The 16,670-nt window shown below is 42.6% G+C and overlaps 1 protein-coding gene across 5 annotated transcripts in view; it reads right to left on the minus strand.

The window, feature by feature from the left end:
- Positions 1–300: 300 nt before the first annotated feature.
- The window catches only part of IL1R1 (interleukin 1 receptor type 1), a 98,904-nt gene continuing 82,534 nt past the window's right edge, over positions 301–16,670 (minus strand). For all 5 annotated transcript variants that reach the window (XM_069757591.1, XM_069757592.1, XM_069757590.1 and 2 more), the window contains 2 exons: positions 14,508–14,675; positions 301–2,470 (listed from right to left, as the gene is read on the minus strand). In XM_069757591.1, coding sequence (XP_069613692.1) covers positions 2,109–2,470; positions 14,508–14,675 — 530 coding nt within the window. In that variant the 3' untranslated portion in view covers positions 301–2,108. The remainder of the gene's footprint in view (positions 2,471–14,507; positions 14,676–16,670) is intronic.

The following is a 16,670-nucleotide window of genomic DNA, read 5'->3' on the forward strand; positions in this document are numbered from 1 at the left end:
CTTGCAACGCTGGTCCACAGCAGGAATTAAATCTCTCCAAGACCTGATAGATGACTCTCTTGTTATCCCATTCGAGCAACTTTGTTCCAAATTCCCCGGTATTAGGCGTCTTTTTTACCAGTACCTACAGATCAGACATCTGCTCCAAACTATGCCAGGTGTTGTCCTATGCTTCTTAGTTACAGTGTAGGGAAATATTAATGCCTTAGCATTCTATGTAATTAAAAGTATTTATTGTTCTTGTTTCATACTATTTGGATCATATTTACAAGTAAAAGTGACGAGAAGGAGACTTGCAAACATAGTTCACAGCAATGTAACACTGGAGAAGATTTATTCGTTTTGTCTAATATTTACACAGCGTACCCAGCCAGTCTGCAGAAAAGCTGCATTTATAACATTCACTCACATTGTAGAATACATTTTATGTAACTTGCTAAACATTTTTGTCTATCTTTACCCCACTTATTGTTTGACTTAGTTTGTGCCTATAGTTTACACAATTTGTTGTGTTTTAGGCCACAAGAGAGGAGCAAAAAATGTCTGAAACACAAGAGAAGTGCAGTTTAAGGAATGTATGCCATATTTTGGGAGTACAAAATGAGACAGAATTTAGCCATATTTAGCTAGTACAGTTTCCTCCAATTGCACGTCATTCGTCTATACTGAAATACCATACACATTCCCATCTGAGTTTATGTGTATGTCTCATTACCGGCATTTAAAGGGATTTTGTCAGCAGGTTTTTACTAGGTAATCCAAGAGCAGCATAATGTAGGGCAAGAGATTCTGATTCCAACGATGTATCATTTATTCGACTGCTTGGTGTAGTTTTGATGGAATACCTTTTATTCAAGCCCACACCTCTGATTGGCAGCATCTTGTGTACAGAGTACATTGTCAGCAAGCTGCTAATCACTGTTGGAGGCGGGGTTACACAGACTAGCCTGACTGCTGTGCATGTGAGACCTAGTCAGGCTGTGATAATCTCCTCCTGATAAAACACTGATTGTATTGAAAATACAGCACACTGCTTAGTAATGGACACATCCTTGGAATCAGGCTCACTTGTCCTATATTATGCTAATCTCAGATTAAATTGGAAAAACCTGCTGACAGACTCCCTTCATAGGAAATCTACAACCAGGCTTTTGTTACCTATATGAGAGCAGCATGAAAAAGGGGCTGAGATCCTGATTTTAGTGATGTGTCATTTACTGGGCTGCTGATTACCACTGGTTGGCAGCTTTTTGTGTATACTGTACATAGGCAGAAAGCTGTCAGTGGTTGGGGGGGTTATAAAGAGTTCAGAAATATTGATGATTACATGGTGATAGGTTTACTAGTCCTCTACAGATAATCTTATGTTAATAAAATTGAGATTGTATCAAAAGGACAGCAGCTGGGATCTGGATCTCTGTCTCGTTAAAGGTATTAATGAGGTAGGATTAGGCACAAATGTCTAGTAATGCATTTAATAATATTGTCTCCCATTATGTTAATGAACTAAACACAGTAAACAGTTGAGTACATCAGTTCTGCACGTGTTTTCCATATTTCACGTCTGCACTGAAGCCTACAAAATACATAACATTAGAATTAATACCCAATGAAAATGGCTGTAGTCTCTTGTGGATGACTGTACACACCTAAGTTCAGCAAATGAAATATAATCCCGTGACAGTGCAGTCTGATTGTAAAAGGAGGTAGTACTTGAATTGGTGACAACAGGGAAATCAATTGAATGGTCGAGGCCGTCACATTATCGGTAGGTAAAATAGAGGCAAGGAGTGCAGGTGCTTTATTGTAAGAGTTATTCGGTGTGACTCACTTTGGCATCAGGAGGTAAGTGGTGTCGATACTTTACAGATATCTGCGGGGTCCGATGCGCGTCTGACGTATGCTACACCTGCCTTATAGTAATCACTAGAAAAAGATAGGGGCATGATACCGGCCAATATCAAATGGATCCCAGCAGGTATCTGTGGATGTGATGTCTTCGGTGCTCTCATCTGCTGCACCAGAATTCCCCAGTAAGCAGCCTAGTGAATACATGTAAGGTCTGATAAAGGCACAGGAAGGTACAAGTCTATAACACTCAGTTATTTTCAGTCTTCCGAATGAATGTAGTGCAGTTCCTTTTCAGAATGACGTGGAGCCAAAGGCATCTGATACCGGATATTTTTCCAGAACCTTGAGCTAGGTGAAAGAGCCGCTTCTGTTAGTCCTCCTTTCCATCGCACAACACCTTGCTTTTGCTTGATGTATTTTATAGATTCAGGCATGTTTGTGTAGTCTGTTATTTTCTGCATTTCAATCAATATTACTTTGACTTTATTCCGAATGAGAGCGTCATACATGGCTATTTTCTGTTCAAAGTCCTCACCGTGCTTTTCACAGAACACGTTACCCAAGACAATAATTACTCTTCTGCTTTGTGAAATGGTCTCATCGACAAGGTCTGCCATAGCTGAAAGCACATTAAAATAGAATTACATTTTCAAAGGTAAAAATTATATTCAAAGTTTGTTTTAGACATTTAGGTGGAAATTACACCACATTTTTACAACCTGTGGAACCTTTTTTTTTAATCAAAATTGCATTATGATTTCGTAATATATAGATTCTAGTTACTGTGCGATGTGCACAATGACAGTGCACGCTCTTGCTGGCGCTGATTATAAGTAAGGAGCCAGAAAGCACATTAAAATAAATTTACATTTTCAAAAGTAAAAATATATTAAAAGTTTGTTTTAGACATTTCGGTGGAAATTACACCAAATTTTTATAACCTGCTGAATCTTTTTTTTTTCCTTCCAAAATTGCATTATGATTTTGTAATATATAGATTCTAGTTACTGTGCAATGTGCACAATGACAGTGCACGCTCTTGCCGGCGCAGATCATAAGTAACGAGCCACAAACAAAGCGTACTGTCAGTGCTCATTGTAAGAGGATTACCAGGACAGCAGAGACCAGCGCCGTCTCCGCAGGTGACAGAATTGCACAATGATAAGAATCTACTGAACATCCATTGGAATTGAAAACCTAATAAATCAGCCCCTGAAACAGAGGTAACTGATGCTTTGTTTCAGGGAGGGGATGCACATTAAGACAGTGACCACAGCCCCTGCGCCTTCATGACACTTTGTTTGAGTATCCCAGTGTCAGAAAACCAAAACCTCAAAGGTTATAAAAATAAATTGATTGGTTTTATCCTAACATGACAAGATTATATGAAGAACATATGATGCATTGATTGTGTTTTATTTTTTTAAATAAACAGTTTTGCTATTTGAGTTTGGCCTCCTATCCAGAAGAGATTTACCCAGTGTATGTTAAAAGTTCCACATGATCTTTCATAATGATTAGTATGGATCTTTATAGCCAATACTGCCAAATATCATATTGTCTTGTTCACTGTAGCATCAACAAACTTTGTAGAAATCATTGACACTGTAAAAGTGAAAATAAGAAACTTTCAAGTAGCTTCTTCACAGTGGAAGAGGACGTGAACTGTAGTGACACCTAGTGGAAGAGACAGTATAGACCCTTTATCGAGACTTTCCACATGAGTTAAAGGGCCACTGTCACCCCCTCCAGCCGTTATAAACTAAAAGAGCCACCTTGTGCAGCAGTAATGCTGCATTCTAACAAGGTGGCTCTTTTAGTTTTAGGTTCAAGTATACCCCAAATAAAGTGTTTTTATACTTAGCTACAATTCCTGTCTCTAGCGAGGGAGGCGGGTCCTCACTCCCAAGCTCTAACCGCTCCTCTAAAGGCAGCCCCCCACATATATTGACTGTGAGTAAAGATGAAAGTCACAAACGCAGAAATGAAACAGGTTTCAGCAAAGGGAGGCCAGACTTACTAAATAGACAGAGGATAGGAAAGGTAGTTTTGCGATCAGCACAAAAAACTACAAAAGACCACGCAAAGTGTGCAAAAAAGACCTCCGCACCGACTAACGGTGCGGAGATCCCACTCTGCATCCCAGAGCTTCCAGCTAGCAAGACAAAATCATGATATCCAGCTGGACAAGAAAACAATGAACGAATTAGATACTATCAGGAACTTAGCTTCTGCTGGAGTAGACAGGTCACCAGAAAGATCCAAGAGCGAACTGAAGCAATGCAGAAACATTGACAGCTGGCATGGAGTAACGATCTAAGTGGAGTTAAATAGAGCAGCCAACCAAAGGATAAACCACGTCACCTGTGTAAGGAACCTCAGAAGCAGCAGCTCCACTCACAGCCACCAGAGGGAGCCCACGGACAGAACTCACAGAAGTACCATTCACGACCACAGGAGGGAGCTCGACAACAGAATTCACAACAGTACCCCCCCTTGAGGAGGGGTCACCGAACCCTCACCAGAGCCCCCAGGCCGATCAGGATGAGCCAAATGAAAGGCACGAACTAGATCGGCAGCATGAACATCAGAGGCAAAAACCCAGGAATTATCCTCCTGACCATAACTATTCCACTTGACCAGCTACTGGAGTTTCCGTCTTGAAACACGAGAATCCAAAATCTTCTCCACCACATACTCCAACTTCCCCTCGACCAACACCGGGGCAGGAGGATCAACAGAGGGAACCATAGGCGCCACGTATCTCCGCAACAACGACCTATGGAACAAATTATGGATGGCAAAAGAAGCTGGAAGGTCCAAACGAAATGACACAGGATTAAGAATTTCAGAAATCTTATATGGCCCAATGAAACGAGGCTTAAACTTAGGAGAGGAAACCTTCATAGGAACATGACGAGATGACAACCAAACCAAATCCCCAACCCGAAGTCGGGGACCAACACAGCGCCGGCGGTTAGCGAAACGTTGAGCCTTCTCCTGGGACAATGTCAAATTGTCCACCACATGAGTCCAAATCTGCAGCAACCTGTCCACCACAGTATCCACACCAGGACAGTCCGAAGGCTCAACCTGCCCTGAAGAGAAACGAGGATGGAAACCAGAATTGCAGAAAAAAGGAGAAACCAAAGTAGCCGAGCTGGCCCGATTATTAAGGGCGAACTCAGCCAAAGGCAAGAAGGACACCCAATCATCCTGATCAGCAGAAACAAAGCATCTCAGATATGTTTCCAAAGTCTGATTAGTTCGTTCGGTTTGGCCATTAGTCTGAGGATGGAAAGCCGAAGAAAAAGACAAATCAATGCCCGTCTTAGCACAAAAGGACCGCCAAAACCTTGAAACAAACTGGGAACCTCTGTCCGAGACGATGTTCTCCGGAATGCCATGCAAACGAACCACATGCTGGAAAAACAATGGCACCAAATCAGAGGAGGAAGGCAATTTAGACAAGGGTACCAAATGGACCATTTTAGAGAAGCGATCACAAACCACCCAAATGACCGACATCCTTTGAGAAACAGGGAGATCAGAAATAAAATCCATGGAAATGTGCGTCCAGGGCCTGTTCGGGACCGGCAAGGGCAAAAGCAACCCACTGGCACGAGAACAGCAGGGCTTAGCCCGAGCACAAGTCCCACAGGACTGCACAAAAGAACGCACATGCCGTGACAAAGAAGGCCACCAAAAGGATCTAGCCACCAAATCTCTGGTACCAAAGATTCCAGGATGACCAGCCAACACCGAACAATGAACCTCAGAGATAACACTACTAGTCCATCTATCAGGGACAAACAGTTTCTCCGTTGGACAACAGTCAGGTCTATCAGCCTGAAACTTCTACAGCACGCGCCGCAAATCAGGGGAGATGGCAGACAAAATTACCCCCTCTTTAAGAATACCCGCCGGCTCCGGAACACCCGGAGAGTCAGGCACAAAACTCCTTGACAGGGCATCAGCCTTCACATTCTTAGATCCCTTAAGGTATGAAACCACAAAATCAAAACGGGAGAAAAAGAGCGACCATCGAGCCTGTCTAGGATTCAACCGTTTGGCAGACTCGAGATAAGTCAAATTCTTGTGATCCGTCAAGACCACCACGCGATGTTTAGCTCCTTCAAGCCAATGTCGCCACTCCTCGAATGCCCACTTCATGGCCAACAACTCTCGATTGCCAACATCATAATTGCGCTCAGCAGGCGAGAATTTTCTAGAAAAGAAGGCACATGGTTTAATCACCGAGCCATCAGAACTTCTTTGCGACAAAACAGCACCTGCTCCAATCTCAGAAGCATCAACCTCGACCTGAAACGGGAGCGAAACATCTGGCTGGCACAGCACAGGGGTAGAAGAAAAATGACGCTTCAACTCCTGAAAAGCCTCTACAGCCGCAGAGGACCAATTGACCACATCAGCACCTTTCTTGGTCAAATCAGTCAACGGTTTAGCAATACTAGACAAATTAGCGATGAAGCGACGGTAAAAATTAGCAAAGCCCAGGAACTTCTGTAGGCTCTTCACAGATGTCGGCTGAGTCCAATCATAAATGGCTTGAACTTTAACAGGGTCCATCTCGATAGTAGAAGGGGAAAAAATGAAACCCAAAAATGAAACCTTCTGAATTCCAAAGAGACACTTAGACCCCTTCACAAACAAGGAATTCGCACGAAGGACCTGGAACACCATTCTGACCTGCTTCACATGAGACTCCCAATCATCCGAAAAGACCAAAATGTCATCCAAATATACAATCATGAATCTATCCAGGTACTCTCGGAAGATGTCATGCACAAAGGACTGAAACACAGATGGAGCATTAGAAAGCCCGAATGGCATAACCAGGTACTCAAAATGACCATTGGGCGTATTAAATGCTGTTTTCCATTCATCGCCCTGTTTAATTCGCACAAGATTATACGCCCCTCGAAGATCTATCTTGGTGAACCAACTAGCCCCCTTAATCCGAGCAAACAAATCAGACATCAGCGGCAAAGGATACTGAAATTTGACTGTGATCCTATTAAGAAGGCGGTAATCAATACAAGGTCTTAAAGAGCCATCCTTCTTGGCCACAAAAAAGAACCCTGCTCCCAATGGTGACGACGACGGGCGAATATGACCCTTCTCCAAGGATTCCTTTATATAACTCCGCATAGCAGCGTGCTCTGGCACAGATAAATTAAACAGTCGGCCCTCAGGAAACTTACTACCGGGAATCAAATTAATAGCACAATCGCAATACCTATGAGGAGGTAGGGCACCGGATTTGGGCTCCTCAAATACATCCCGGTAATCTGATAAAAACTCAGGGACTTCAGAAGGAGTGGAAGGCGAAATTGACAACAATGGAACATCACCATGTACCCCTTGACAACCCCAGCCGGAAACAGACATAGATTTCCAATCCAATACTGGATTATGGACCTGTAGCCATGGCAACCCCAAAACGACCACATCATGCAGATTATGCAACACCAAAAAGCGAATATCCTCCTGATGTGCAAGAGCCATGCACATGGTCAATTGCGTCCAGTATTGAGGTTTATTCTTGGCCAAAGGTGTAGCATCAATTCCTCTCAATGGAATAGGATACTGCAAGGGCTCCAAGGAAAAACCAAAGCGCCTGGCAAACTCCAAGTCCATCAAATTCAGGGCAGTGCCTGAATCCACAAATGCCATAACAGAATAGGACGACAGAGAGCAAATCAGAGTAACGGACAAAAGAAATTTAGACTGTACCGTACCAATGGTGGCAGACCTAGCGAACCGCTTAGTGCGCTTAGGACAATCGGAGATAGCATGAGTGGATTCACCACAGTAAACACACAGCCCATTCCGACGTCTGTGTTCTTGCCGTTCAGCTCTGGTCAAAGTCCTATCACACTGCATAGGCTCAGGCCTATTCTCAGAGAACACCGCCAAATGGTGCACAGCTTTGCGCTCACGCAAGCGCCGATCGATCTGAATGGCCAAGGACATGGACTCATTCAGACCAGCAGGCGTGGGAAATCCCACCATGACATCCTTAAGGGCTTCAGAAAGACCCTTTCTGAAAATTGCCGCCAGGGCACATTCATTCCACTGAGTAAGCACAGACCACTTTCTAAACTTCTGACAGTACACCTCCGCTTCATCCTGACCCTGACACAATGCCAGCAAGATTTTCTCTGCCTGATCCACGGAATTTGGTTCATCATAAAGCAATCCAAGCGCCAGAAAAAACGCATCAACATCACGCAATGCAGGATCTCCTGGCGCAAGGGAAAATGCCCAGTCTTGAGGGTCACCACGCAACAAAGAAATAATGATTTTTACTTGTTGAGCGGGGTCACCAGAGGAGCGGGGTTTCAAAACTAGAAACAGTTTACAATTATTTTTGAAATTCAGAAACTTAGATCTATTCCCAGAAAATAAATCAGGAGTAGGAATTCTAGGCTCTAACATCGGATTCTGAACACAAAATCTTGAATGTTTTGTACGCTTGCAGTGAGATGATCCACACAAGAGGACAGACCTTGAATGTCCATATCTACACCTGTGTCCTGAACCACCCAAAGGTTTAGGGGAAAAGAAAGACAAAACACAGTGCAAAGAAAAAAAAAAGGTCTCAGAACTTCTCTTATCCCTCTATTGAGATGCATTAATACTTTGGGCCAGCTGTACTGTTATAAAGGCACAGATGATTGGCCTCGGGGAGGGGGAGACCAAAACATCCAACACCGCGGAGACACCATCACGTGTTTCTCAACGCAGTGATTCCAGAACACTGCCCCCATCCCTTATGGGAAATATGCAGATGCATGTAAAGAAGCTGCGGAGACACCATCACGTGTTTCTCGACACAAGCAGTGAATAGCCAGGCCTTTCCCCGGGAAGGAACGACCACGGGAAGGGCAGCATCCTATGAAGGAAAGCCACCTATGCCAAGCATGGTATCCATCCACAGACAGCTGTTTCGGGGTTTTTGCCCCTCATCAGTGTGGAGTAGGAATCTGGCTATTAGGAGCAGTGCCTAGTAAAAAGGCTATAAAGGCACAGATGATTGGCCTCGGGGAGACCAAAACATCCAACACCGCGGAGACACCATCACGTGTTTCTCAACGCAGTGATTCCAGAACACTGCCCCCATCCCTTATGGGAAATATGCAGATGCATGTAAAGAAGCTGCGGAGACACCATCACGTGTTTCTCGACGCAAGCAGTGAATAGCCAGGCCTTTCCCCAGGAAGGAACAACCACGGGAAGGGCAGCATCCTATGAAGGAAAGCTGCTTTGGTCTCCCTGAGGCCAATCATCTGTACCTTTATAGCCTTTTTACTAGGCACTGCTCCTAATAGCCAGATTCCTACTCCACACTGATGAGGGGCAAAAACCCCGAAACAGCTGTCTGTGGATGGATACCATGCTTGGCATAGGTGGCTTTACTTCATAGGATGCTGCCCTTCCCGTGGTTGTTCCTTCCCGGGGAAAGGCCTGGCTATTCACTGCTTGCGTCGAGAAACACGTGATGGTGTCTCCGCAGCTTCTTTACATGCAGCTGTACTGTTATGACCTGGTGGTTAGGAGCACCAGGAATGACCTGATAGTTAAAACTCACACAGGACAAGCTCTGGGATGTGGGAGCTCTGCTGACCGCAATCCCTAATCCTATCACACACACTAGAAATAGCCGTGGAGCGCTACTGATGCTCCCTAGGTGCCTCGTCACAGGCTAAGAGCTAGCTAGCCCTAGAGATAGAAAATAAAGCCTACCTTGCCTCAGAGAAATTCCCCAAAGGAAAAGGCAGCCCCCCACATATATTGACTGTGAGTAAAGATGAAAGTCACAAACACAGAAATGAAACAGGTTTCAGCAAAGGGGGGCCAGACTTACTAAATAGACAGAGGATAGGAAAGGTAGCTTTGCGATCAGCACAAAAAACTACAAAAGACCACGCAGAGTGTGCAAAAAAGACCTCCGCACCGACTAACGGTGCGGAGATGCCACTCTGCATCCCAGAGCTTCCAGCTAGCAAGACAAAATCATGATATCCAGCTGGACAAGAAAACAATGAACGAATTAGATACTATCAGGAACTTAGCTTCTGCTGGAGTAGACAGGTCACCAGAAAGATCCAAGAGCGAACTGAAGCAATGCAGAAACATTGACAGCTGGCATGGAGTAACGATCTAAGTGGAGTTAAATAGAGCAGCCAACCAAAGGATAAACCACGTCACCTGTGTAAGGAACCTCAGAAGCAGCAGCTCCACTCACAGCCACCAGAGGGAGCCCACGGACAGAACTCACAGAAGTACCATTCACGACCACAGGAGGGAGCTCGACAACAGAATTCACAACACCCACCCTATAAAACTCTCCCACTAGTTAACCCCTTCAGTGAACACTGTAAAAAAAAAAACGAGGCAAAAAACAACGCTTTATTATCATACTGTAGAAAAAAAAATTGGAATAGCGCACGATCAAAAAGACGGATATAAATAACCATGGTACTGCTGAAAACGACATCTTGTCCCACAAAAAACGAGCCGTCATACAGCGTCATCACCAAAAAAATTAAAAAATTAAAGTCCTCAGAATAAAGCGATGCAAAAATAATTATTTTTTCTATAAAATAGTTTTTATCATATAAAAGCGCCAAAACATAAAAAAAAAGATATAAATGAGGTATCGCTGTTATCGTACTGACCCGAAGAATAAAACTGCTTTATCCATTTTACCAAACGCGGAACGGTATAAACGCCCCCCCCCAAAGAAATTCATGAATAGCTGTTTTTTGGTCATACTGCCTCACAAAAATCGGAATAAAAAGCAATAAAAAAAAGTCACGTGCCCGAAAATGTTACCAATAAAAACGTCATCTCGTCCCGCAAAAAACAAGACCACACATGACTCTGTGGACCAAAATATGGAAAAATTATAGCTCTTAAAATGTGGTAACGCAAAAAAATATTTTTTGCAATAAAAAGCGTATTTTAGTGTGTGACAGTTACCAGTCATAAACATCCGCTAAAAAACCCGCTATAAAAGTAAATCAAACCCCCCTTCATCACCCCCTTAGTTAGGGAAAAATAAAAAAATTTAAAAATGTATTTATTTCCATTTTCCCATTAGGGTTAGGGCTAGGGTAATGGTTAGGGCTAGGGTTAGGGCTAGGGTTATGGTTAGGGCTAGGGTTAGGCCTAAGGTTAGGATTTGGATTACAATTAGGGTTGGGATTAGGGTTAGGGGTGTGTCAGGGTTAGGGGTGTGGTTAGGGTTATGGTTGGGATTAGGGTAAGGGGTGTGTTGGAGTTGGGGTTAGGGGTGTGGTTGGGATTAGGGTTAGGGGAGTGTTTGGGTTAGGGTTTCAGTTAGAATTGGGGGTTTCCACTTTTTTTGGCACATCAGGGCTCTCCAAACGCGACATGGCGTCCGATCTCAATTCCAGCCAATTCTGCGTTGAAAAAGTAAAACAGTGCTCCTTCCATTCTGAGCTCTCCCATGTGCCCAAACAGGGGTTTACCCCAACATATGGGGTATCAGCGTACTCAGGACAAATTGGACAACAACTTCTGGGATCCAATTTCTCTTGTTACCCTTGGGAAAATAAAAATTTGGGGCACTGAAAAAACATTTTTGGAGGAAAAAAATGATTTTTTATTTTTATTTCACGGCTCTGCGTTATAAACTGTAGTGAAATACTTGGGGGTTCAAAGTTCTCACAACACATCTAGATAAGTTCCTTGGGGGGTCTAGGTTCCAATATGGGGTCACTTGTGGGGGGTTTCTAATGTTTAGGTACATCAGGGGCTCTGCAAATGCAACGTGACACCTGCAGACTAATCCATCTAAGTCTGCATTCCAAATGGCGCTCCTTCCCTTCCGAGCTCTGCCATGCGCCCAAACGGTGGTTCCCCCCCACATATGGGGTGTCAGCGTACTCAGGACAAATTGTCCAACAACTTTTCAGGACCAATATCTCCTGTTACCCTTGGGAAAATACAAAACTGGGTGTTAAAGATAATTTTTGTGTAAAAAAAAAATGATTTTTTATTTTCACAGATCTCCGTTATTAACTGTATTGAAACACTTGGGGGTTCAAAGTTCTAACAACACATCTAGATAAGTTCCTTGGGGGGTCTAGTTTCTAACATGGGGTAACTTGTGGGGAGTTTCTACTGTTTAGGTAAATCAGGGGTTCTGCAAATGCAATGTGACGCCTGCAGACCAATCCATCTAAGTTTGCATTCCAAATGGCACTCCTTCCCTTCCGAGCTCTGCCATGCACCCAAATGGTGGTTCCCCCCACATATGGGGTATCAACGTACTCAGGACAAATTGGACAACAACTTTTGGGGACCAATTTCTCCTGTTACCCTTGGGAAAATACAAAACTGGGTGTTAAAGATAATGTTTGTGGAAAAAAAATGATTTTTTATTTTCACGGCTCTGCGTTATTAACTGTAGTGAAACACTTGGGGGTTCAAAGTTCTCACAACACATCTAGGTAAGTTCTTTGGGGGGTCTAGTTTCCAATATGGGGTCACTTGTGGGGGTTTCTACTGTTTAGGTACATTAGGGGCTCTGCAAACGCAATGTGACGCCTGCAGACCATTCCATCTAAGTCTGCATTCCAAATGGCGCTCCTTCCTTTCTGAGCTCTGCCTTGTGCCCAAATGGTGGTTCCCCCCACATATGGGTTATCAACGTACTCAGGACTAATTGGACAACAACTTTTGGGGTCCAATTTCTCCTGTTACCCTTGGGAAAATACAAAACTGGGGGCTAAAAAATTAATTTTGTGGAAAAAAAAAGAATTTTTATTTTCCCGACACTGCGTCATAAACTGTAGTGAAACACTTGGGGGTTCAAAGCTCTCACAACAGATCTAGATAAGATCCTTAGGTGGTCTACTTTCCAAAATGGTGTCACTTGTGGGGGGTTTCAATGTTTAGGCACATCAGGGGCTCTCCAAATGCAACATGGCGTCCCATTTTAATTCCAGCCAATTTTGCATTGAAAAGTCAAACGGCGCTCCTTCCCTTCCGAGCTCTGCCATGCACCCAAACAGTGGTTTACCCCCACATATGAGGTATCAGCGTACTCAGGACAAATTGCACAACAACATTGGGTGTACAATTTCTTCTGGTAACCTTGGGAAAATAAAAAATTGGGGGCCAAAATTTCATTTTTGTGAAAAAATATTATATTTTATTTTTACGGCTCTACATTATGAATTTCTGTGAAGCACTTGGTGGGTCAAAGTGCTCACCACACATCTAGATAAGTTCTTTAGGGGGTCTACTTTCCAAAATAGTGTCACTTTTGGGTGTTTCAATGTTTAGGCACATCAGGGGCTCCCCAACGCAACATGGCGTCCCATCTCAATTCCAGCCAATTTTGCATTGAAAAGTCAAACGGTGCTCCTTCCCTTCTGAGCTCTGCCATGCATCCAAACAGTGGTTTACCCCCACATATGAGGTATCAGCGTACTCAGGACAAATTGCACAACAACATTGGGGGTACAATTTCTTATGGTAACCTTGGAAAAATAAAAAATTGGGGGCCAAAATTTCATTTTTGTGAAAAAATATTTTTTATTTTTACGGCTCTACATTATAAACCTCTGTGAAGCACTTGGTGGGTCAAAGTGCTCACCACACATCTAGATAAGTTCCTTAGGTGGTCTACTTTCTAAAATGGTGTCACTTGTGGGGGGTTTCAATGTTTAGGCACATTAGTGGCTCTCCAAACGCAACATGGCATCCCATCTCAATTCCAGCCAATTTTGCATTGAAAAGTCAAATGGCACTCCTTCCCTTCCGAGCTCTGCCATGCGCCCAAACAGTGGTTTACCCCCACATATGGGGTACTCAGGACAAATTGTACAACAACTTTTGGGGTCCATTTTCTCCTGTTACCCTTGGTAAAATACTGTAAAACAAATTGGAGCTGAAGTCAATTTTTTGTGAAAAAAATTAAATGTTCATTTTTTTTAAACATTCCAAAATTCCTGTGAAGCACCAGAAGGGTTAATAAACTTCTTGAATGTGGTTTTAAGCACCTTGAGGGGTGCAGTTTTCAGAATGGTGTCACACTTGGTTATTTTCTATCATATAGACCCCTCAAAATGACTTCAAAATTTTCGCTAAATTTCTGTTTTTTTCACAAATGAAAGCAGGTAATATCAAATTTTTTTACCACTATCATGAAGTACAATATGTCTTGAGAAAACAATGTCAGAATCACCGGGATCCGTTGAAGCGTTTCAGAGTAATAACCTCATAAAGGGGCAGTGGTCAGAATTGTAAAAATTGGCCCGGTCATTAACGTGCAAACCACCCTCGGGCTTAAGGGGTTAAGCTTTGATATTTATGAGTCTTTTGGGATTATTAAGAACATAGTTGTTGATCAATAATAAAAATAATCCTCTAAAATACAACTTGCCTAATAATTCTGCACACAGTGTATATATAGGAGAAATGTGCAGTTTACAAATTCTACAATTAAGAATAATTGCTGTGCCATTGAACATATATATATTTACCATATATACGTATATCAATGTATATGGAGCCTCACGTTTCTTATAACATTTTTTGTTTTTGTTGTACCTGTTCATGAGCATTATAGGCACATACGCTGTGGAAATACTTGCCTTGGCCTGGTAAATCATCCCGTCCAATTATGAACAAACGGTAAGAACACTGTTTCTCCAGAACTTCTGGCAGCACTTTCAGTACAAATATGTCCATTTCACATGAATTCGTTCCGGTGGAATTTTTTGGGTATATTATGTAAGCATCATACTGTTTCCCATCTGCATCTGTGTCAACATTGATATGAACAAAACTTTTAGACTGGGATATACGAGTCCTATATATTTCTACAAGTCGAGTATGACTGCAAAAACTGAAATAATTATCAATTGTTTGTCTAAGTATCATAAATCTGAAACAGCTAAACAGAAAATATTAAGATGTATACATAGTGTAGGGTCTACATAATTGCTAGACATTTCCATGCACCTTTGATTTGGCTGCAAACATCTGACTGATTTCTAGGCTATGTATTCCTTCCTTACAAAAATGATATTTGGCAATGAGACCTCAGCTAAAACATACCCAAGTCCAAAATGTTTCTTGACGCTGGGAACTTGGAAGGGTTTCAGTCACAAATATAATATAAAAAGGGGTTTTCTTAAGATTAATCTTCAGAAAAGCACCAACTCTGGCCCTCTGCCATTCTTGAGAACAGAGAACATTTTTAATAAGAAGAAAATTTAAAAGTTTCTTGTTTTTACAAGCACTTTGCAATTTTCGAAAAAAAGATGAGGAATCCAGCTCAACGAGGTAGTGAAAAAAAAACACCTTTCTTTATTCACTTCAAATCATGTTCAGTGGAGGATAAAACATCAGCAGCAACAAGGAATAAAATGAGATATCAACGCGTTTCTGGTGAACAAGCACCCTTAATCAAGACTAATCACTACCTCATTGAGCTGGATTCCTCATCTTTTTTTTCGATTCCTCCACGCCCTGACACAGCGGTTCCGTGCTCCGAGTTCATAAGGATGCCGATCATGGTGAGCTGGACTTTGTTTTACTTTGCAATTTTACCTACAGTTGTGCTCAAAAGTTTTCATACCCCAGCAGAATTACTGCTTTCTTGGCCTTTTTTCAGAGACTATGAATGATAACACCAAAACTTTTTCTCCACTCATGGTTAGTGGTTGGGTGAAGCTATTAATTGTCAAATTACTGCGTTTTCTCTTTTTAAATCATAATAACAACCCAAAACATCTAAATGACCCTGATCAAAAATTTACATACCCCATTTCTTAATACCGTCTATTGCCTCCTCTAATATCAATGACAGCTTGAAGTCTTTTGCGGCAGTTGTGGACGAGGTTCTTTATTTTCTCAGATGGTAAAGCTGCCCACTGTTCTTGGTAAAAAGCCTCCAGTTCCTGTAAATTCCTTGGCTGTCTAGCATGAACTGCGTGCCTGAGATCTCTCCAGAGTGGCTCAATGATATCGAGGTCAGGAGACTGAGATGGCCACTCCAGAACCTTCACTTTGTTCTGCTGTAGCCAATGACAGGTCGACTAGGCCTTGTGTTTTGGATCATTGTCATGTTGGAACGTCCACATACGTCCCATACGCAGCTTCTGGGCTGAGGAGTGCAAATTTGCCTCCAGTATTTGCTGATAACGTGATGCATTCATCTTACCATCAACTTTCAACAAGTTTCCTGTGCCTTTGTAGCTCACACATCCCCAAAACATCAGTGATCCACCACCATGTTTTACAGTAGGAATGGTGTTCCTTTCATCACAGGCCTTGTTGACCTCTCTCCAAATGTAACGTTTATGGTTGTGGACAAAAAGTTAAATTTTGGTCTCATCACTTCAAATTACCTCGTTCCAGAAGTGTTGAGGCTTGTCTCTGTGCTGTCTTGCGTATTGTAGGTGAGATAATTTGTGGCTTTTGCGCAGTAATGTCTATCTTCTGGTGACTTGACCATGCAGCCCATTTTTCTTCAAGTGCATCATAGTAACATAGTAACATAGTTATTATTAAGGTTGAAGGAAGACTTTAAGTCCATCTAGTTCAACCCATAGCCTAACCTAACATGCCCTAACATGTTGATCCAGAGGAAGGCAAAAAAAACCCATGTGGTAAAGAGTAAGCTCCACATTGGGGAAAAACAATCCTTCCCGACTCCACATACGGCAATCAGACTAGTTCCCTGGATCAATGCCCTATCAAGGAATCTAGTATATATAACCTGTAACATTATACTTTTCAAGAAAGGTATC

The sequence above is a fragment of the Ranitomeya imitator genome, chromosome 3, assembly GCF_032444005.1.
Source record: "Ranitomeya imitator isolate aRanImi1 chromosome 3, aRanImi1.pri, whole genome shotgun sequence".
NCBI classification, from domain to species: domain Eukaryota; kingdom Metazoa; phylum Chordata; class Amphibia; order Anura; family Dendrobatidae; genus Ranitomeya; species Ranitomeya imitator.